The following is a 24,624-nucleotide window of genomic DNA, read 5'->3' on the forward strand; positions in this document are numbered from 1 at the left end:
TGCGAGGAAAAGATCACATGTAAAAGATTCATCTCAGTCATCCATTCATGACAACATTCTCACTATAGAAAGCCTGTGAACACAGTCCTTTCCTGAGCATTTTGAACAGGACATGCAGCAACATTTTTTTTAAACTCTGCTTGAACAAAAAAAGAAGGTATGTTCGCATCTCATGTTATTCATTAACTCAGAAGAACCATCACATGTCAATTAGACTACATATAAAGAGGAATATAATATCACAATCAATCCGCAGTCCTGTTTCTAATTAATATGGCTTAACCAGACACAATGGGCAGTCTGTGTAAGAACACTCCTGTGACTGTTGTATAAAAAATAGTCTGGAAAGGTTAAAAGGATTTCAGTCCAAAAACCTTGTTATTTTTTCATCACAGCTCGATTTCTTTTCAATCTGCTGCTTTTGAAGAGAGAAGTTGACAGCAGTATTTGAAGCTCAAATACTTTTTTTATTTGAAGTATCATCATTACACATACACAAAACAGACATAACATTTACTTCCCACAGAAAGACATTGTGATGCTTTCATTATAATTAGTAAAATACTTTGCAATCCACAGATGGAAAACACTGTCTAAAGTCAAACAATTTTTATTCATAAGAAAGTTTTTGCTTTTCAGCCCACTTCTAGACTGCCGCTAACGTTTTGCTTTCTCTTAGTCTTACAGAATCTTCTGCTGTTTGATCTTTAGTTTGTACTTTTACCCTCAGCCTTGGAAATAGATTACACTGGCTTCTGGCATAATGCTTTGTAAATTTGTCCTACGAATATCAAAGAGCCCCACCATTTTATGAAGTCATTAGGAAGCAAAATAGCAATTTCATAAATGGTAGTATAATTCACATTGCAAAATAATGTTTTTGTCATCTTAGCTCTTCATTCCTTAGTTGACAGTCCCCACTGAGAAGTAACACTGCTCGACTTCAGTCTAACTGATTTCTGCTTTAAAAAAAATCTCTTATTTTTCTGTTTATCAAAGAACAAAAAACCACAGAAGCTTGAGACAGGCAAGGAATAAATAAATAGCATTGTTACCCATACCTGCTCTGCACTCACACTTTGTCAAGAGAAACCATCCTGAATCTTCTGTCCTGAGGCGTTAAAGCAAAGGTGACAATAACCTTTGCTCATGAAAGATCCTGTGGCTTTTACCATAAGCTCCAGGTGACAACTGCAGAACCTTGGACAAAAGCCAACTCAGGAAATTGCCTTCTAACGACATCAAATAAGTTCTACAGGTTCGACTGAGTAATGTATTTTTCTCCACTCTCCATCTTAAACTCCTGTTCCTGGGCAGCCTTTAGTAATATGAACATTTTACACAAGAGCTTTTTCTAATTCCAAACACTCTTAAATAGTTACATTTCACAAAGTATTCTAACAACAAAATTCAAAGAATCCACAATGCTTTCCTATTTGCCATCTTATGTTAAAGAAATAACTTTTTGTGCTAACACACTATTTTCCTAAACTCTGCACCTAACTCCACAGTTGGTAAATTCTTATTCCTTTTTATTTTTTCTCTTACAAATGATGAAAAAAATATTCTTGAAGCTATCTTGTTAAAGTCTGATTGTGAATTCTTAACATGAGGAAAGAAAATATCTGTTTCTTTGTTTTTCATACAGGAGATCTAATGGACAATCTGTTTTTAGTTATTTACAGTAAATCTGAATTGTTTAGAGAAGGACAATGGTCAAAGTTCCTTTCAGCTGCTCAAAAATGCATGTAGAACCCCTGAATTAGCTTATAATGTCATTGCAAGCCTGAAATTTATGGGAACATTAGGACCAATGTTCTGTGAATATTATGGTTGAAGTTTTTAGAAAAACTTAACTCAGCAAAGCCACTAGAGAGTCATCAGCATGTCTGCTGTCCCACTGCAGTTTCATAGTTGAGCATTATCTGCCTCTCTCCATCAGCAGTCCCTGGGTAGTGGCCCTTTCTGAGGTGACCACTCTTCTTGGCAGACTCTGTTTCAGTAGCTTGCACAGACTGAAGCTTATTGTCAGTGAAGGACAGGCTGGCCATCTTGGTGCACAAGGAGCGTCACACTAAATCACTTTTAATAGACATCATTTTGTGGGCACAAGCCTAGACCTGTTGGAAAACTCAAACAGTTCCATAAATGTTGAATGTCTTTGTACTAAAAGATACATACTTAAAGGCTACACTTTTTAAAGAAACTCCATTTCCACACTTCATTTCTGAGTTTCCCCCTGTCTTACAGTACATAATACTAAAAAAGATATTTATATTCTGTGAACAAAATGTCATTTCCTGTGAAGACAAAGCCATTAAGGTACTTCTGGTCTGCATAGGCTTATTTCCTTTTAACTGTGAACATTTTTGTCCACAGTTGGTTTTAGATAACAATATTATCCTCTAAGTACTGCAAATGATATACGGAGTACTTATTTTATCAAACAGATGCCATAAAATAGTCTTAAAATGGAAGATTAAGATTCAAAAAGTCAGTCAGTGACAGCGTTATAATTGCATATACAATCCTAAAACAGCCATGGGCATATGCAGTTTTGAATACCATTTTCCTAAATTATTTCCTCAATAAAGCGTCTCCTTATGATCTTAAAAATACGTGTGAAACTCAGCACCAAATAAAAAACAGGTAATATTTTCACAGATAAACTACAGGAAAGAGTACAGGAAAGTTTGTCTATGCATTTTGAAATTCCAGCCTCTAATATGAGCAAGTGAGTTTGTGATTTTTTTTGAGTATTCAAGTTTGGGGTTTTTGTCTTTGCAACTTTCATGCTCTTCTCACATTTTGTTTTTTGTTTTTTGTTTTTTTTTAATGCAATATATTATACACATGTTCATGAAGATGAAGAGAACCAACCTGCAGTATTTTCACAAAAATATACTTTCTTTCATAGACTGTGAAATAATTTAACAAGTATGCATATATATCAGGAACAATTACCTAGTTATGTCATGTATTTCATCTATTACATTGTATTTCTCTTTCTAAACTCCTACTGTACAAACTTCTCCCACCCTACCATCATAAAATACAACAGCATTGCATGGACGATCATTACAGAGTTTCATTTCTGATTTAAACTGTTTCAAGCTGAATAAAATAAAGCAACTTTGTTTAAAAATTAAAGCAAAATCTGCTTAATAAATTATTATTTAATGGATATCCACAGAGGTTTTATAATGAAATCCAGATCAAGTCTTTATATTTTCAAATATGTGTATATCAAATGACAGTGGAATTCACAACTAACCCGAAGAAAATACATATTTTTCCCATTTTTCTTTTGTTGCTAGTTTTTTCATCTTTGTCCTTCAGCAAGTTATTTAAAACTTCAACTATTTCTGCTCTCAGAATTTATTTATTCTTGTCTCTCCTCAGTGAAGTTATAGGGCTAATTTATATGCAGAAAACACATAAAAATTCCACAAGAATCTGCATAAATATTTATCTATCTTTTTGTATAATATCTCATTGTTACAGTACTTGATTTCTCCATGGTTTTAACAAAATACATGTGCTATACCTCGTAATAAATCATGCGAGAATACCTATTAGATAAGAAGCAATAAAAAGTATGAAAAATTGAAAATGCTTCTATGGCTTTCCTAAGAAAAAACAAACCCAAAACCAATTCATTCTATCAATGCAACAGTCTTGGAGCCCATATTATGCACAGCCCAACTCAACACATAATACAGACGTTTTGCCCGTCAAAAATTTTATAGTTCTTTGGTCTTTCACCAGAAGGGCATGTTATAAAGAATAAGGCAACAAGCAAATCTCATTTTAGCAGTTTTGTTGACCTATGGTGGAGAATATTACAACCAATACATCACAGTTTTTTTTCCTCAAGTCTGATATTTCCCATACCTTCAAACACTGTCATATCTGGGATTTTGCATAAAAAGAAAAAGAAAAGAAAAGAAAAAAAGAGAAGAAATATTAATTACTTAATTTAAGAAAATATAAAACCTTCTACATTCTCTTAAAGTAGAGCAAGTACACCAGAAGCACTTTTGGGATATTGACTCTTTTCCAGTTTCAACGTTAAAACCTAGGGATGAAATTCTGTTCTACTTCTCTCTAGTGACCACTTTCATTGAAACAGCAATACTTTTGGATTTATTGTGAAGTAGCAGAACAGGAGATGACTCCTTAAAGCAGTTGATCATCCCACTTGTAGCCAATTATGTAATTCCTGAATCTGATTTCCAGTGCACATGAAGCACAAAATGTGCTTCAGATAAAAAGAATAATGACAAGCATTAAACAAGAGAAGGGCTATATTCAAGTGTTCTACAATGAGATTTCAGAAGATGTTTTCAGTTTTGGTATCTGCTGCTCTGCGAACATGCTTTTTGAGATCAGCATCTGTGAATGCAAGTGAGACTTATTATTTTCATCTCCCTTTAGAATGGGTTTTAAACAATATGAACCTATTACTTCCATAGAAAAAGGAGAATGTGAAGTTGAAAAGCACTTCTGTCTGTCTGAGGTGATGCTTTTACAGGCACTGGAAATTTTGTTCCAATTGTATGTGAGAATGTTCCCTTGTTTTTTTCATTCTTTGGGTTGGGAATTTATATCTCAGGGCAGAAAAATTAAAACCAACAATTCTAAGCAAAGCCTTGCCAGAATTTTATGCCTGTCCCTTTTTCTTTGTATTATAGCTCCAAATTTTATTTAAAAAAAAAAAACAACAAAACAGAAAATAAATGTATTCTTTCTTTTTTTTTAACAACAAAATGACACATTTAGCAATTGCCATATGGAATAAGGGAATACAAATGAATGTGTGCTCAGGCCTACTGTCTTTACTAAATCTAACCTCTGAATTCAGTGAGAAATATCTTTGATATCAGCTCACTGAATTTCAAGAAAGAATCTTCCTCTATTATACTTTCCACAAAAACCATGATATTGTGTTATGTTCAAAGCAACAGGTCCAGACACTGGCACTGAGTGTGAATACCTTTTCACAGAGCCATGGCAAGTGCTATTTCCTAGGTCATTCATTCTCGATAAAACAATGATTCCCAAGACTTTCTGTTAAGAGCTCACTCTCAATCTTAAAAAATTTTCCATAGGCAGCGGGCCCACTTTTCAATAGAATTAATTTCAAACAGTATAAAGGTACTATAGAACTGAGCTCACTTTTGCAGAAGTTTGTGGAACCTTCCTGCTCACATTTCAGATCCAGAAGACATATTTGATCTTTGTAGGTATAATGCCTCTAATCGCTGCGGCTAAACACATCAAGTCAAAACTATAATACCAGTAATTCAGTTATGAAGGTTTTGCTTGTTTTGTTTTGGTTTTGTACTAACCAGGAAACAATCACTCAAGGGTCCTTCCAGCCCCCACTGCATTCAGTTTGCTTACAATCTGAATACATCTTCAGCTACTAGTGAACAAAAGAGTGATGTATCCAGTACATCTTCTCCTGTGTCTTGTCAGGTGTTCCACTGAAAACAGAATTACAGGAAGTATTTAACAGAAAACACTTTTGTAGCGAACTCATTATCTTCTGTAATGTCTTTATTTCAGTGCAACTTCCTTTCCATTCACATGATTTGTATTTCCTGTCACAGTCTAAGGAATTTCTATATTATTTCTATTTCATAAATCCATCATATGAGCTAGGTTTAAGGAAGTCAATAATATTACAATTTTTTTGCCCATTCATTTTTTAGAAAGAATACATTGTTTGAATGTCTACGCTAGTGATGAAAAGAAATACTGCAATTGTGCAGAAGAACTTAGTTATTAAAAGCTGAATTAATCATATAAAGGGAATTATTCATTGTCTTTTAACGTAGTATCCACAAGATCTAATAACTAATTCTCTTCTTTTTGGGTTTTCTCTTTACTCTTATAATATTGGTTGCTATTTTTTTCCTCTGAAGTACTACTATTTATGGTCTATGAGCTGTCCTGCCTATAACATTTAAAGTAATGATTACATGGGTCAGAAAAGATGTCACAAATGTTTTGTGAGTTTTTAAATTCAAATCAAAATTTCATATTTAAGAAAAGACTTGCATATTTTTCCTCCTTTCCAAGGGGAAGACATAGGTCATTCTCTCATGAAGAAAATGTATTCAAGTAATTGGAGTTATATCAACAGATAATTTGACTCTGAAAGTATCAGCACTTGCATGCTGCAATATTGCCCGATTTAACTGTTTAGCAGACAGAAGCCTATATATCTTGTTCAGCTCTTACTGAAAAGTATAACAAAGGAGATGTTTTTCTGTGTATCCAGGGCATACTAATATTCTTCAGAACCCCATGAGATGGAGGAATAAAAACTTGATAAAATGTTGAATGTAAAAGAATGATAATGTTTTGGGTCTGATCACAAAGATCTGGTGGATGAGGCATTTTCTGGGCAACCAGCAAAAACATGAAGAGCAGGGCACAAATTTGTGGTGGAACTCTTTCATCATCCAGACAACCACTGGGAAAGGAAGGTAGCCAGGACATATTGGCAGCTAACTCTTGAAATGTCCTAATGACATTTTTGTTTCTATAAATGTTGAAGAAAGCAAGTAAATAAAAGGTCTTCTGGCTGTCTTTCTGGCCAGCCTGGAAGAACTGGTTGAGAATGTGTAGATGCAAAGTAACTTGTCTGGTAGTGACCATGAAATAGATGACAGAACTTTCCTCAGACAATTAGAAAGGAGAACACAAACATCGTAAATCATAAACCTTAGAACAGTAGACTGCAATAAACACTAGAAAGTGGAAGTGCTAGAATTTTACATAGTGTCAGTAAAAAGGGGAAAACTAATTGGGGAGAACTGATAGTACTGTTAAAAACAAAACAAACAAAAAAGGATAACTCATAGGCACAAAGTGCTCTGACCTAGAGTATCAACAGTCTGGGAATAAGAATCAGAAAGGCAAAAAATAGCTTATGAGAAAATACTCCGTATTTACATTATTAGTAGTAGAAGATTAAGAAAAATATTGGTCTATTCCTCAACAGGAATCTTGAGAAGTTCACAGTGTTAATGACATCTTTGCTTATGTCTTCAGTGAAAATGTCAATGTGATCTTAGAGATCAAAAACTTAGCAGCAGAAATACAGAGGAGTAGTAAAACCAGAATAGTGACAAACAGATTGGAAAATAGGTAAATGAGAGGTTTTAAGATAAGATATCCTCACTGAAAATTCTCTGTAGGTATTTTCCTTCAACCAGTGTTTTATCTCAGGGATGATAAATGTTTATATTCATAAAAAAAAACAAAGCTTTGCAAAACTGGGAAAAGGACACTCTTACATTTATTTAAAAAAAATAAATAAAAGAGAAGGGAGACTGGGAAGAGGAGAGAAAATCACTCAGCTTAATTTCAGTTCTGTAAAAGTCCTGAACAAATAGTCTAACAAATCATTCATAAACACCTAAAAGACAGCAAAGACATAAGTGATTGCCAACATGGACCTTTCAATATCAAACCATATTAAGCAAATCTAATCCTTTGCATGGGAAAATTATCAGAAATCTGGAGTTTTGCCATACGTAAGTCATATCTTGTGACATAAACTCAATCATCCTGTGGCTGAATTTTCATCAGTAATGGGGATTTTTAGAGGCTCTCAAAGAAGGTTTGTCTTTATCCCCAGGACAGTGGAAGCAGAATGACCTAACCAACTCACTTCCCCATTCAGACCATTTTTTCAGAATAATATCTGATCCCTCAGCAGAAACCAGAGACATAGATGGTGCAAACATGTTCTTCCTATGATTCAAGGAAGAGTTAGATGCTTCTGAATTGGACTGAGAATTGCCAGTAAATATAGTGAGCACTGTGTTAATCACAAGTAATAATAGCAGGATGACATACTGTCCCCTCACTGAAACTGCACTAAAAGCTTGTGTGAATCAAACACAGATTGAAATTCTGTCTTGGATGCTGGTAATTATAACAATTACTTCGGAAACATAAGACTCCTTAATTGCCTTAAATGACTGAAAAATTGAAACGGTGATTGTAATTTATGTTATAGATTAGAAGTTAGGTGCTTTCATACAGGAAATAGAAACTTGGAATACAATACCTTCTCCATCTCGCTGGTTCAAACTCAAAATTTTCATCTTCCACCAGTATGCCATAACATTGTTGCCTAAAAATGTTTGCACGGGAATGACTTTCTGGCAGAAGCTCTGTCATCATGCAATAAAGAATTCATTGTTCTCATATACTAATAAATTTACTACTAAACTTTACAAACAAATTGAGAATGCAATTTCATTTGAAGATTAAAAATAAAGGCAAAGTCACTATTAAAAGAATTCATCTGTGAATGGCAAATTGTGTCCTGGAGCAAATGCACTCATTATGCTCAAAGACAGGATGAGATCTCCCACAGTTAAATTAAACTAGTAGGAAAAATAATTGCTTGATAAATCAGAGTAATTAAATTTTGCACATGTGAATGCTACTACACCTCTGACTTCAGAGCAACAAGTCTAGCCCTGTAGCACCAGAACAACACATAAAGCTCAGCCCTTTACTCCCTGTAAAATCTGTTACTGAAAGAAATGGCACACCTTTTCACTTCAATAATGAAGAATGAGCAATCATTCCCCACACAGCTATTGGTATCAGAGCAGTCAAAACCAGTGGTGGTGCTATCAAGGTCCTATTCAGCTACTTTCAATATTCCACCAATCATTAGTGTGTCTTCTAGCATTTTAAAAACATCTTATTTAAAGGTAATACACTATGTTTCTCTTTGAGAACCTGTCTGAGAAGTCATTTATTAGTTGGTTTGCCTTACATATTAATTTTTGTATACAGGGTAAATACCTCTGTTTCCCTTTGCAACCCTCCATAGGACAGATACTTCCCCATGAGATCTTTAAGCTTTCTGAGTACTTTGATTGTTCTGGTTTAGTTCTGCAAGAAAGCTTCTGCAATTACCCTTTAAATTTTAAAAATTAATTCTTGACCATTCAAAATATTTTGTGTTTAGGCTACCTAAACACAATTATCTACATGTAGACATGCACACATGCATCACTTGTTGATCCACCTGCTGTAATCAGCAGAAATCTAGCTAATACAATCTACAGCATGATTAAGTTCACCCTAACCTAGAGAATCAGTAGCTGCTGAGCTTAATCACTTGCTCAGTTGCTCAGCTCCAGTAACTCCAGGCTTTATTGACTCTAATAAGAGCTTTGATACTGAGGGCTCAATCTATTGTCCACACAGAAGGAGGCAGTGCCATTTGAGATGAGGCAGCGTAACCTGCCTGTCCTCCCATTGGCAATAGGTCTCCCAGACTTGTCAGGGTGCCTTGCATACTCCAGGGCATCTGAAATGGCAACAGTTCCTGTGGGGGGGGACTGAGCAAGCCTCCACCCACAACAGACTCCTACAGGTAGGCGTAGCAAATCTAGGTATCTCAGTTGCCAGATGTACCTCTGGAATTTAAGAACCTGAACAGAAGCTGTATCTGAAAAGGTCATGTTACTGCCACAGCATATGCAGCACTCAAAAGAAGTAGCCAATGTTGTTTTTCTTCCTATAATTCAAGAGGAAACTAAGGAGAAAAGCATAGCACAAGCCCATACATACGTGTTCCTCAAGAGTACAAAGATGTGTTGCATACTCTGTCTTAAGAACCAAAGAGAAAGGACCAGTGATCACTTTCAAAAGGGTTACAGAAAGTGATCCTGGGGCTTAAGGGTCTTTTTAAGGAATATCTATATGGTCTGATTTAGATGATCGTAAGTGAACTCACTCCATGCTTCATATCACCTCAGGTTTGTAAGACATCTAGATGCATTATCACAGGACAGTATTTGAACTAAAAATTCACACCTCTCAGCTTCATGCAGGCTCAGTAGATGACAAACTTAGCTACACTCCAAGATGGATCTGGCTTGTGCTGCAGTATCTTGGAGCATGGATGGGGTCTCCTAGTAACCTTTATCATTTAGATCTATTCAGACACTTTGGTTCTGACCCCCTTGCTGCTAACTCACCACAATTTTGGTAAAGTGAGACGTCAGTCAACAAAAAACCCCTGAAGCACTGAGACACTGTTTCTACATAGAAACACAACTTCATCTTTTGACAGTCCATATTCGACAAAAAAAAAAGAGAAGTTGCTTTTTATTAAGAGAATCTAAGAAAAAAAAATTGCCAATAGCCTCATGTTCTGTAAAAATCAGTTCCCTAAACCCATTTCCCTAAAAATGTTCAGACAATCTTATAACCCATGCGATCACTGTGCTTTTGGTGTCATCTTAGCTTCTCCGCTACAACACTTTGGTAGGAATTGATTATAATTAATGTGATTATGGATGCAGGTTTACAAAGGTACATTTCCCAATGTAACTTATCTGTTAGGTTGTTAGCTATTCTATTAGATTACATACTGCCAGATGACTAAGACCTTTAAGCTTCTTCCCAACATGCCTCTTGTGTGTATGTGTCATGTCTGGCAAAAACTGTAGAGTTCACTAAGAGAAAGAAGACATGTAGCAGATGCTTGACTGGATTTCTTTTCCTGCTTGACTGCAGTGACTGCTCTGAGAAGTAAACAATCCACTCAGTAAAATAAACTGCTGCAAATGCTCACGATGCGTTATATCATTTGATTATTACCTTACTCATTCTCTTTCTCTAAACAGCATTATTCAAATTCCCCTACCAATCTATATAATCCTGGTTTTTTTATCAGCTATGTCTCTTCTCTCCAGACACAGCCCACATTTCCCTTTTGCTCCAAGACTATTTTTCTTCTTTTCCAAAACATTTCTTAATGTCAATATGTAGGGTTGTTTCATTGTTTTTATAAGGCGCTTATTCTTGGGATCAGCTCCTGCTTTCCAACTAAGGGATAACACATCCGATAAGGTATTCAGTGTCTAAATCAGACAGTGAGAGAAAAAAAGTCTCCATTTACAGAATCAAGAGAGCAGATAATGTCAGAAAGCAAAATTTAAAACAGGCAACCTTAAACCAATATGGTTCATGAGGACACTCCCCTTTAGGATCAATGTCCAATTTATCTCAGTGCACATGCAGGGTGAGGACTGCCGAATAAAACTAATGAGCATGGCAGGGATGTACGCAGTAATTCATCACCATAAGAAAGCATAGCACAATTGTCAGGAAATTCCTGTAGGCTTAACACAATTACAGAGAAACAAATTGTTTGGTCTACTCAGAAGTGCAAGAATGGTGGGTCAAAAAATAGAAAGAGATTGTTGCCACCTATATACACAAATCATCTTTTTATGATGTGACAAATGCACAATTTAGCTTTTTTTCTTTTGGTTTGTATACTGCAACTGTATTCAGTGCTGCCCAAATAAGTCTCCATGTTCTCCAACAGCACATGTCACTGAAAACATAGGAGGAAGATGCAGCTGTCTGCAGAGGTAGAGGAATTAATGGATATAGAATCATGACACCTTTCTCATGCTTGCCAAAGACTGATACAGCAATAGTTCTCAAGTAAGATTGGAAAGAAGTGAAACCCTTAATTAGTTGGAATTTACTTGCTTCCAAAAAACATTGTTTTTGTTTGGTGTTTCTTCCTGAGAAAAGACTAACATCAGCATCATCTTGTGAATAGTTGTGTTTGGTCTTATTCCTGCTTTTCAGCTACCTGGAGTACAGTTTAGGCTGCTGCTTATTTGACTTCCCTCCCGAAGGACCACTCTTCTGTAGGAGAATTAAAGCTATGCAGTGCTTACACAGACATTTCTTGTGTTTCTGATAGAGAACAAGACCCATTCTGAGTAAGCACTAATAATAGACAGCACTGCAAGTAGCTGCTGGGGGCTCACATGCCTGAGAGACATAATACTAAAGGCGAAGTCACTGCTGAAAGGAGTGGATAGATTGCATTTTCTATCACAGATCTGTACTATGTTTCAGTGATCATGCCACTTAGGTAGAGTGGGACTTTGAGAGCAAAAGTCTAATTAAAATAAGTGGGCGTTATATAACCATGTTTGGAAGGCAAATTCTCTGCAATATTCCTTAGTGACTAGGAGCTGCCTTTAAAGCATTTATACAGTTCAGCTGTAGCAATTTAATGGCTGGGAGATGATAAGAAAATAAATTAGATTTTGGTACACAGCGGTCAAATTAATTTCAGGGGTATATGTAAGTCTTAGCACTTAAGATTTGTATTTGTAACCATATCATGACCCATATGAATATTAAGGTCTCAGTTTTTCAGGGAAGGTTGGACAACACACATCACACAACTGCTTTTTACAAGACATCATCATGCTGCAGAAATGTCCTGTAAACAGATGTCATGCCTTAGCTTCATCTGGTTATCTACTGTGGTTAGGTTTGCACCAATGAGGCTCCAAGAATGCATCTGTCCCAGAAAACAGATTTACCCTTTGGTCCTTTGGGATTTCTTAATTGGTTTCTCTCTTTTGCTTTCATGTTTTTCTTCCTCATCTGATTTGCTTTATTGATCTTGTCTTCCTCCTTTTTCTCTCTTGAATGGTTATTTCTAGATTAGCATCATCGTGGGAAGTCCCATGGGAGCCCCACTTGCCTCCTTTCTGCTGAGTAAAATGGCAAAACTTGGCAAAGAGAACATATTCTCATTCAGAAGCAATGGGGAAAATTCGTGGGGAAGTCCATCTCAGGTGTCAACAGGTTTGATGATAACCTGTCATGTTGCTGTAGAGTCCAGGTAACAGTGCAGCCACTATGTACTGTCAGCACTTCTCAAAATGATGCCCATGAAGAAACCATCTAAGGTGCAAAGACACTTAAGCTCACTCACTATGTCTGAGCCGGGTTTGCAGCACTGCTTTCTTAAGGTGTGCTGCACAGAATTCAGGTAGTCTCCAACAAGGAGGAGCCTACTGCAATCAGTAAACACCTTACAGGGGAAAACATGTGAACCACTGAAAAGAGCCTCAAATTAATTTCACTGGATGGGTGAGTTCTGCTGAGTTCTTTGAATTTTCACACACCAGTTTTGCCTACTCTTAAATTACAGAACTTCTTTTTAAAATGTAAATAACTTTCAGACAAGGTTTTATTGCATTTGAATATCATTCTTCTCATTTTCTATATTTTTTTATTTCACTTCCAAATAATTTTGTGATGATTAAATCATGCATTACGTGGTACCATGTGCAATCCTTCCTTGTGACAATAACTTAAATTGATATTTTCATACCATCTTCCTCTCTATCACTCATTTTGTTTTCTCTCCAGTATAAGATCTATACCCACACTCATATGAATAGAAACATTTTCAAGAAAATATTTCTGGCTTGTTTTGTCAACTGACATACAGCTCACACAAACTAGGGCAATGGTTAAGTGAAAGTATCTATCTATCTATTACAGCTTTGCTTCCAGTTACTGCAGAGCTCATTTCCCCTGGAATTCTGCTGGACCTTCAGCTGCAGAGCTCAGGTATCAAAACAGCAACTCATCAAAAACTGAGGCCACAAGGATGATCAGGGGGCTGGAGAACCTCCCGTATGAAGACAGGCTGAGAAAGCTGGGGCTGTTCAACCTGGAGAAGAGAAGGCTGCATGGAGACCCCATAGCAGCCTTCCAGTATCTGAAGGGGGACTATAGGGATGCTGGGGATGGACTCTTCATTAGGGACTGTAGTGACAGGTCAAGGGGTAATGGGTTAAAACTTAAACAGGGGAAGTTTAGACTGGATCTAAGGAAGAAGTTCTTTACTGTGAGGGTGGTGAGGCACTGGAATGGTTTGCCCAGGGAAGTTGTGAATGCTCCATCTGTGGTATGTTCAAGGCCAGGTTGGACAGAGCTTTGGGTGACACGGTTTAGTGTGAGGTGTCCCTGCCCATGGCAGAGGGGTTGGAACTAGATGATCTTAAGGTCCTTTCCAACCCTAACTATTCTATGATTCTATGATTCTACATTTTAGTTGTCCTTAATCACAGCAGTAGTAGCCTCTTACTGTTCACTAAATCGATCTCTCAAACCTCCCTAGATAAGGGCAAGAAAATTCAGGAGAGGAAAATTCATCTAGCAGGAGCAGGCACAGATAGAGCACTTATTTTCCCACAAAGCACTCTATGCACAAGTATCCCTACAAAGCAATACCAGAATAAAAGCAACCATGTCTATGCAAATAGATGTGTTAGATGAAAACCTTTTTTGAGCCTATCAGCCAGGGCTGACAGTAGGAAACTATTATCTTGTAACAAGACATACAGCATAAAAGGCTTTATTAACAGTATGAAGTCCACCTGTTTGTGAGAGTAGGACTGTTCTCAAAATGCTCTGTGCAGTTGTTTCCATCTTAGCTTTAAATGTATGAGTCAATTCCTTGCCTTGAAGTATACCCAAGCTTGGGATTCAGTATGCAGTGGCTTTGCTACTCTCCACTTACAGATGCTATATATACAACAGAAAATGACAATTTGTTAGCTGGTCATATACCAGAGTGTGCTCAATCAGTAAAAATGTTTTCTTATCTGCATTTAGGGACTATATAGATGCAGACTCATTAGCTGCCAGACATTAGCAGGGAAAAGACCTTAGCCTTTTATGTCACAACCTGATTGCCTGTTCTTTTATCCTATAACTCGTACAGACAGAGCAGCCCAAATAACATCTCTAGACTGACTCTTCTTCCTTTTTGTCAAGGTCGCTTATGGACATTTGTAGGTATTCACATATCCTTAGTCAGTAAACTGAAAGACATTGCACTTTCTTTTGTGCTTCCACATCTAATAATTGCCTCCAGTTCACTGCACTGTTAATTAGCTTTTATGCATTACCAGAGATGGATGCATCTCAGCAGTGACTAAAGTGATTTCTCTTAGCTTGTTCTTCATTTTTGGTTCATAAAATGCTTCAATTTATGTTAGTCAAATTGCCTCCAATTGTAATACGTAAGTATTTACATAATATCTCCCATTCTAAAGTAAAAAAAAAGGGCAAAGCAGCTGAGGAACTAAATGTACAAATACTAATATTTGTCTTTGTCTGAAAGACAAGGATATTACAACATTTTATGAGTGCTTGAAAACAGTATTTTCTACATGCCATTTTGATTATTGTACAATAGGTGAGCTTTGCTTTAAAAACCAACAATGTAAGACCAGAGTTGTTTAGCAATATTATTTTAAGCCAATTTCATAAAAAAAGAAGAAAAATTTAAGAAGTCCCAAACCTTGTAACCACTACAATACCTGCATAAGAAAGCTGTGTGTTCCTGTGTCAAGGATTTCTTTAACAGACTGCAAATAGTGCACAGATTTTCATACACATTTTTAAGGACCTATTTATAGTTCACATAGACTATCACAGAATCCCAAGGGTTTGAAGGGACCTTGAAAGATCATCTAGTCCAAACCCCCTGCAAGAGCAGGGTAACCTAGAGTACATCACACAGGAACTTGTCCATTTTTAACACCAAATTATTAGAGAGAAGTGGCATTAGTAAACTGTTCACACAGTGTCTGAACCACTTAGCATTACAATGAAATGGCTATAAAATTATTTATCTACATAATACTAGAACGTGTCTGACTTACACAAATGTTGAATCATTTAGAGGTTTAAAGCAGAGGCTCTCCAAGCTGGTGGTCCATAGACTCCACTCAGTGGTCTGCAGCTGAAGGTGTATAGCTGTCTGGTTACATGGTACACAATTCCCTATAGAGAGTGCGGAGAGAAGAGATTAATGAAGAAACACTGACCAAGAAAAATATTTCTGTTTATCAATAGCAAGAAAACATTTATTGCAAAAAACTGTAGTTTCTTCTAACAAGTTTTGCATTTGATTATGATTTTGTCAAACAGATTGCTTATACTGAGTTATTCTCTTTCAGCTTATTTTTTCTTTTCCAATCCATCCATTTCTGAGAAAAAGACTAGAGAAGATATTATTTGTAAGATATTTTTAATGGGCAAAACAGTTTGCAACCTCAGAAAGAGGTAAAAAGTTTCAGCTAGCTTAGTAAGGAGTTTGTTGGTGACTAAAATGCAAGAAGTGAGTGTGCAAGGAATGGAAGCAAGACAAGACAATGAAACAGAAGCATAACTGCATAGTTTGGATCAAAAGGAGGGATTCTAGAGATCCTTGAGCCTGCAAAAGGAAGCTCAGTGAAAACGTGGATGTGATGGTATTGAACAGCACTGGAAAGGCTGAATGCCTTTTTTGCCTTTGACTTCATATGAAAAGTCTACTCCTGGACTTCTCTATATAGTATATTCTGCAGAGAAGAGGGGCAACCAGCAGCAGGGTAGCCGTAGGCCAGAACTGCTTACAGTTTGGACATACACAAATCTGAGGAGCTGGTTCAGATGCGCAGGCAATATGACTGTGAAGCTACTGCCTATCACATGTGAAAAACTGCACTAATCAGAGGAGGTCCCTGATGACTAGAAAAAGGCTAACAGTGTCAGTTTTAGGGGAATGATGGCTACAACAAGTACCAAGTCACAATTCAATACACAGGGATGTTAATAAATTCAAGGACTAGGACAGCAGAAACTTCAAGAAGTTTATCAAGGAACAGTGCAAAGTTCTGCTGCTGAGGAAGAACAGCCCCATGTCACAGTACGTCACAGGAACGTCCTGGGCAAGGGGCAACCCTGCAGAAAAGAACTCAGACCAAGGAATTACTTATCACAGTTAGTTCTAAAGAATAATTGCATCTGTACTTCTCACATGGCATCTTTTCATCTCTGTCTCTAAATTTTTCTGCCTCCTTCATTCACCGGTTGTACATGACTAATATTCTACTAGGATCCAACTCTCCATGCCCTCATACCTCCACCACACATTTCACCATCTCCAGCTTTTGCCTCCTGCATCCCTGACCCACATTATAAACCTGAAAACACAAATCGAAGTACAGTCTCCGATGCTGCTCAAAGATTCTGGGTGCAAACTAGAGTCATACAAAAACAAGTTTCTGTTCCTCATCTAATGTACCTCCTACCCTGGTGCCTTAGGGCAACCTTTTAGCTCCATGGCACATTTAAGATAAAAAGCCAACCTCTATTAATTGATGAGAGAAACACCTCAGACTGCCTCATTGTCCCCAGAAGGTAAGAGTCTAAACACATGCGGCAAGGCACAATTTAGTAGTGCCACTGTTCTTTGGTTACTGTACCTATATGGACTACTATCCACATCTTCAGAATAATATAGAATAATTTTACCTAAGGTGAGTTACTTTATCTTTAAAGGTTATTTATCTCACTGTTAAAGGTGATTTACCTCGTTGAAGCTAGGTTACCTTCCTCCTATATTAGAACACTAAAACAATTGCTATAGTACAGCTAGCGAATAAAACTTAGTAAACATGACAAAAATGAAAGCACTTGGCAGGACAGGTTTGGACTGCTCATCCCTGAGGCCCATCATGCATAGTGGATGGCCACTGGGCCATCCTCAGTTGCTGCTGTTGGGCACACTGGAACCACAACAGCATGGGAAACTGGGTCCCCCAGAACATCCTGGCAGTGAGGTTTCACAGATGGTAGGGGCTGGAATCTCTTTTGGGCAGAGGAGATGCTTAACTGAGACTGCAAGGCATCTCAGAGGCCACCCCAATCACACAACCACCAGTCAGAGTGTGGTTCCAACCTAGAAGTTCTAAGAAAAAAAAAAAGTGTAATTTTTTCAGCCCATTTTGGCATAAAAATTTGATTAGTTTCAGGATAGCCTCAAGTATGTTTTTTAAATAAACAGAATGTTTGACAATTTTGTTTATCATGCTCCAGTTAAACATGCCGTAATTTCAGTATACATCATTTCCATAAGCATTTGTTGAATTTGACACCTAATTGTACATACAGAAGAGTTTGGGACTTGTTTTTGTTATAACTGCCTCTGTGACTTTTGCAATGCCCCTTTATTACTTGCTCATTGTCTCATCTTATTTATTGTCATAAGTTCTAATTCCTATCCTAATAAACTCACATTCAGAGCCACAGATAAAAGGGGTGCAGAAAAAAACATATACTACTACACAGAAAATAGACCTGAAAACTGCTGGTCTCAAAACTACTTTTTCTTTGTAACCAGTAATGGCTAAAATCAAGTTCAGGAATGTACATTCAAGTACATTCAAGTATATTTGTGTATTAAAACAGAAAATTTTCAATGCCACAAAATGGAGACTCAATTGCTCAAAGATCATGAGCAATTCCACACTTTCTGAGGTTTAATGAAAAGCTGCTCTATTAGTTATCCAAGTATTACAACTTGCACTGCAGGATATAAAAGATTCACGTCAGTAGAGATTTAAGCTCACGAAAGTAGAATGATACTTAATGGTTAGTGAACTGCATTGGAATATTCCCTAAAGCAATTTCTCTTCTATGTCTATGTTACAATGCATTTTTGTTCACCCAACTCCTATGAAAACTGCAAATTCTTATATATGTTAGGGGTTTATTGCTACCCCAAAATTCAAGCAAAACTTGTGGGCATCCACTTTTAGGCCTGTGCTTCATAGAGCCAACTGGTTTTCAAAAAACAAGACATTTTGAGAATTACTGGTTAGCCCTAAGCTTAAAAGCAATAATGAAAAAGAATAATGAGAACAGCAAATTCAGTAGGAAGAACTTTTCCACAAATGTCATTTTGGATACTGAAATTCACTGTAGCAAGAAGCAACTTGCATGAAAGATACACTGCATTCTTTAATGCCTCTGTTTCTGTTTTTACCAAGTGAGGCACCAGTGAACATGGAAACAATAATTATATTGGCTTTCTATATTTCTGATCTCTCGATAGTTTTTCCTCTCAAATGTGATGCCACAGCTACATTCTCTGAATCTTTTCAGCTTGATCATAGAGCTCCTGCAACCTGTTGTACATTGTGCCAGCCAAAGCTAATTCTTGGAGAGATGCTGTAAGCATGACTTCCTAGCCACACACACATAATCAGAAATTGAAGTTCTATCTATGAAATTTCAGGCTAATCCAATGCTTGGGAAAGTACAAGAAGATTGATACAACCTTTCGCCTGAGTTCACCAGAAACTTGCTATTTCCTCCAGTTACTTTGATGTCCACAGGAAAAAAGCTTGTATTCAGTTACCCCCTACCCATTTTTCAGGCAGTTCAGGCTGTGCTGCAGCTCTTGCCTAACATACAGTGGGGTCAGGTAGGTTCAAACCTTGGAAAATTGTGATTTTCTGCCAGGTTCGATGGACAAAAATATTCCTTACAGAGCAATCGTGTCTTTCCTAGTCTGCAGATTTTGTTTCTGTTGTCTATCACTATGCTTTCAGCATATATCACACTAATCTACATATGTTTTCATTTAAGCATACTTGCCTGGGCAACTATTACATGTCCTGCTTCAACCACACTCTATCCCTATTCCATGTTGTCAGCACCTGCCTGTTGTGACTACTGCTCCTGCTGTAACTCCAAACCTGTTTTGGTTACATACAGCTCCTTCACCCTGGCACCTCCAAAAGAACCAGCATGTTCCTTTATACTGCCACAAGAAGTTAAGCATCCAAACCATGGCGTGGAACAAGTTCAGGTTAAAGCTGAGCAAGAAAAAAAGCAGTGAGCCTCTTTCTTCAGCAGGGCTGTGCTGTGCCATCGGCAAGTATTTGTATTACTATGGGATCAATATTAAGAGCTCCAGATTCAGAAAGCCAGAGCAGCCCTAAAGTATGAACAATTAATATTTTAAAAATCCCTTAACATACTTATCTTTTTATAGAGATCCTAGTGTCTGTAGCAGGAAGTCTTGATCCTTCACAGCTTCAGTTTGTCTGCCTACAGTCCATTTTTTGACTCCTGGGATATGTCTGGGAACCATCTCAGGGTGTTAGCTCAGAGCTGGTGACCTCTTCTCTGACAGCTCCTTCTCCAAAAGGGAGGATGACCTGACCAGGACCTGGAATCCCTGGTTCAGCTTAGACTGAAACACGTCAGGAGCTTTTCCCATAGATTTTGAAAATGATCAACATGTTTTTTCACTTTGTAATGTATTTTTTATGCTATCTTTTAATTTTCTGTGATTGGCGATTTTTATATATTGTCAAGACAGGCAGGCATCATAGGCCGTTTTATTTTAGGTATGAAGTGACAGAAGACAGACATATATTTTGATTAATCTATGGACTTCATTTTTGTCCTTCAACATTTTAGTCTCCCAGCTTAAATAAATACATTGGCAATTCAAACTTATATTGTCCGTTGCTTCACAGAAAAAGAAAACCATGATTATCATCACTCTAAATATTCTTCTCACATGCAGTGATCCATACCAGGCCCTTACACCTTGGAAGGTTTGCATATCAAAAAGTTAATCAACAGATATAGCCCATTTCCATATGTCTTCCTCTAAAGGTTACTGCAACAACATTTCCTGAATATCCTTTAACAATTTAATGGCAGCCTGGCAGTGGTATCGTGATAAATTAATTTAAGTGACATATAGGTTGCAGTAGCAGAATACAAAGTATAACGAAGCAACGTACTTCTTATGGAGATGTGACATGAAAAACATTGACCTGTGGTCCTAAGTAATTTTCATAAAACAAAAGCTTTCCTGGTAATAAAAACAAATCAGTCAATGTTCTGAAAGACTAATATAATAAACTATCAGGGAAGCTATTCAGCTGTGTTAACTCCATTTAGTGAAAGAGGAGTCATTATTATTCCACCTTTGTACTTAAAGTTTGGTGATAACATTAGCTGCATTATGACAAAGTAGCCTTCTTGATTAATGGGAGATACCTCCAGAAATGGCAGTGAGACTCAACTTTGAAACATATACTACTTTGCCAGTCATATTAAACAAAGCCAGTCTGACATTAGGAACACAAAGCTGGACTTAAATGACAGGACGGAATATTAATTGCAGAGAAGCTGAAGATAGTGCAAGTGGCCCTGCATGAAATATTGCCAACTCAGAGATTGTTTATACTGACAAGTGATCAGAACATGAGGTGGATGAAAAAGGGGTCAGGAGTGCAAGCATTTTGCATGGGAAGGAAATAAAAACTAAAAAAAAAATGTATCTTCAGTCCATGAATTCCAAACTGATTCTTAACAAACGGGTACTATACTGCTTTGCAAGAGAAACAAAGCCTTGCCTCAACTTTCTTTGCAAGGTAAAGAAGTTGCATTGCTATAGACACTGGGAGAAATAAAGTGATTGTCATGGTTTGAGCATGTTTTGAGGGTGTTACAATAAATCTGTAGTGCAGGTAGAAAAGGATCCCAGGCTAAGATTACAAGCTGTGCTTTTAAACTGTAAGCCCATCCTCTGACACACACTCAGCAGCCATTATTTCCTGAGAGGCTGAAATGTCTTAATGATTCTTTATCAGCCCCACTCTCATTTGCAAGTATCTTTGTCATCCTGTTTTCTAAATGAGACAGTGTTTTGCTATATTAAGGTATCATGGGAGATATCAGTGAAGTATTACTCATTTGATCCAGATTTTTTTTCTGGAATTCTGAAACCATTGGAAGTTTTTCAAGAGACCCAGAGGACCCTTTTGTTAATCACTCCTTTCCTTATCATGCAGTGATTTTTGGAGATTTTACACACTTAACAAAATGGTTCTGTCCTAATCTATACCACAGCAACTCTACTAAACACAGTCAGGATTTTGTCCAATTGCACAGAAACCAAGCAAAGGCTGTCAGGTGGGACTTTGTGGAATATACAACAAAAAGTTGTGAATCATTTGCTTGAGAAGGGGATAAATGGACATACAGAGCAGAATAGAGAAGCAGAGAAAAGGAGGTAGATGAAAGGAGAAAATTATGCAAGCAAAGCTGAAAAAGGGCATCACAGATAAATATATGCAATATCTCTGCATGTTTAGCAGAAAAGGTAGCCAGTCTGTGACTGAAAGGGCTGCATAAAATGGATGTTTGAAAGTTCTGAATAAATTTAGAAGAGTTGTTGCTGCTGATGCAACTTGAACAGCTAACTATGATGGACGTAACACTGAAAAATCCCACTTGAATTCAGGTCTACCAGGCACTGCACAAGAAAATTGGTAGACAATTTTGTGACCTATCAACTTAAGATATTAAATTATAGGGGTAGACAATGAAACAGAACAAGGAAAAAGAAATTAGTCAATGCCCCCTGTTATTAGATCTGTGATTATAAGTCTATCAAGAACAGCAGCAGGTGCCAATCAGAATATATCATGGTAAGAAAATTAAGGACGTCACCCCTGAAGAAGACAAAGCACTTGAGTATCCTGGACTATGGGAAAAAATCCTGTCTCAGCAAAGATGAAAAAATGACAATCCATCTTCAGCTGAGAGTAATATTTAATTGTGACTCTTCTTTAAAATCTGAGTGGCTTTTCACAGGGAAATTTTAAATACTACAGTTTGTTGGGTTTTTTTTTATATCACACATCTTAAAAATAAAATGAAATTTCCAGTGCAAAACTTAATTTACATAAACCAGATAACAACTGCAGTTTCAATTCCTCAGAAAGAACAAGTATCAGAAAACACTGCATGATGGCAAAAGAAGTTTGTTCGAAAAATTTGTCCCTCATGCTAGTTCTTATCATATTTCATAGAAACATAGAATAGTTAGGGTTGGAAAGGGCTTTAAGATCAGCTAGTTCCAACACCCCTGCCATGGGCAGGGACACCCCACACTAGATCATGTCACACAAGGCTCTGACCAGCTTGGCATTGAACACTGCCAGGGATGGAGCATTCACTGCTGCTTTGGACAACCCATTCCAGTGCCTCACCAATCTCACAGTAAAGAACTTTTTCCTTATATATAACCTGAACTTCCTCTGTTTAAGTTTAAACACCTTACTCTTTTGATAATTGTAGTTTGCTATCAATCGTAACAATAGTGTCCTATCGCTACAATCCCTGATGAAGAATCCCTCACTGCCATCCCTGTAGGCCCCCTTCAGATACTGGAAGGCTGTTATGAGGTCTCCACGCAGCCTTCTCTTCTCCAGGCTGAACAGCCCCAACTTTCTCAGCCTGTCTTCATATGGGAGGTGCTCCAGTCCCCTGATCATCCTCGTGGCCTCCTCTGGACTTGTTCTAACAGTTCCATGTCCTATTTATTTTATGTACTTATATCAGTTACTACCACCTGGATAGGTTAAAGAGATGCTCTGCTTGTTTATAGTCATTAATCAACCTTTCATGAAACATGCATGTTATTCATAAGCTTACAAAAAAATTAACCTTCAAAGAGACACTCAAAGGGACTCTTGGGACTTAAAAAAATGACATATCAGACTTATTTTTTAAGCCTCAACTTGTGCAATTAATATACCATATTTAAAACAAAAAATTACATTTCATTTAACCTTTGTGAGAGAACCTAGTTGAATGTTTTTGTCTCTTACCATGACGCTTAGATCAACTTCTGTTACAGATTTCAACATGAATACCACAATGAAACAGTGAAGACCAGCACAAGAATACCATTCCTCAGCCTACATTCCATACTGTGCCTTGCATATAAGTTCAACACAGAAGCTTTCTCTAAGAAAGAAGCTGTCTTTTATATATTTAAGAAAATATTATTGCATTTCTTAGAGGTCAGTTAGCTGAATAGCTCAAAATTAGGGTAGCTTGTATAGACTCAACTTGTGGGTTGATTATTGTGGCTTCCATTGCAAAACAAGTAAGATGGGACTCCTTCCCAAACCTCAGCCCTGCTTCCTGTTCCTTCTGAAGAAGAACCAGCAAGCCTGGTTCCCCATGGCTCATTCTCTCACTGTGCAACATTTATTTGCATATCTGTTTTACTTATCCTTTTCTTCCTCATGGCAGAAGCGGCTCCAAGCTCAGTCTTTGGGGCAGAAAAATTTAGTTTTGCTTACAGTGCAGAGAAACCTTGAATCAGCTTCCTTTAGAAAGATTACAACCCACAAACAAACAAACAAAAAACCCACCCCAACAACAACAAAACATAAATAGATCTTTATTTTGGCACTGTCATAACAACTTAGGGAAACTGTAGAGACAAACTGAATGTAGACTCACAGTGAATCACTAAACTCTCGATGGATTTATTCTCTCTTGATACCAGCTGAATTTGTCTTGAATGGAAAGAGGAGCAAAATGATTTCAAAGTCAGATAATCAGAAACCAACTTAGCAAGATAAAGCAGAAGAATGCTTGTCTTGCCCTTCTATTGATTCAGCTTCAAATTTTGCACAAAGCCCTCTGCAAAACCTCAGAAAATTCAGCCAAGGGTGGCATTACAGTAGACCCCATTAAGGAATTACAAGGATTGCAATGCACTGAAGAGTCTCAGTTCCTGTCTCCTAGATGATCTGTAGATAGTGAGAGGAGCAGTGGGTCATCCTGTGACTGGAGTGTTGGAATGGAAGGTTCAGGCTCTTTAGAAAAGACAGACTCAACAGGCAGGGAGGGGGAGTTGGTATTTATGTTAGGGATAGGCTGGAGAGTATGGAACTCTGTCTGGGGACAGGTGAACAGGCAACAGAGACTCTGTGGGTCAGGGCTAAAGGGAAAACAGCGATAGGAGACATGACTGTGGGGATCTGTTACAGACTGACTGATGAAGAGGAATCTGTGGATGAAGCAGTCTACAGACAGATAGGAACAGACTCACACTTGCAGGCCCTTGTTCTCATAGGG

General features: G+C 37.3%; 1 protein-coding gene across 1 annotated transcript in view; it reads right to left on the reverse strand.

Annotated features, from left to right (window-relative positions):
• Positions 1-24,624, reverse strand: part of LOC101877838 (uncharacterized) — a 164,816-nt gene that overhangs the window by 43,888 nt on the left and 96,304 nt on the right. Inside the window, exon 4 of the mRNA XM_031049439.2 lies at positions 15,555-15,675. Within this exon, the coding sequence (XP_030905299.2) occupies positions 15,555-15,675 (121 nt within the window). The remainder of the gene's footprint in view (positions 1-15,554; positions 15,676-24,624) is intronic.

This window comes from Melopsittacus undulatus, chromosome 4, assembly GCF_012275295.1.
Source record: "Melopsittacus undulatus isolate bMelUnd1 chromosome 4, bMelUnd1.mat.Z, whole genome shotgun sequence".
Taxonomy (NCBI): Eukaryota; Metazoa; Chordata; class Aves; order Psittaciformes; family Psittaculidae; genus Melopsittacus; species Melopsittacus undulatus.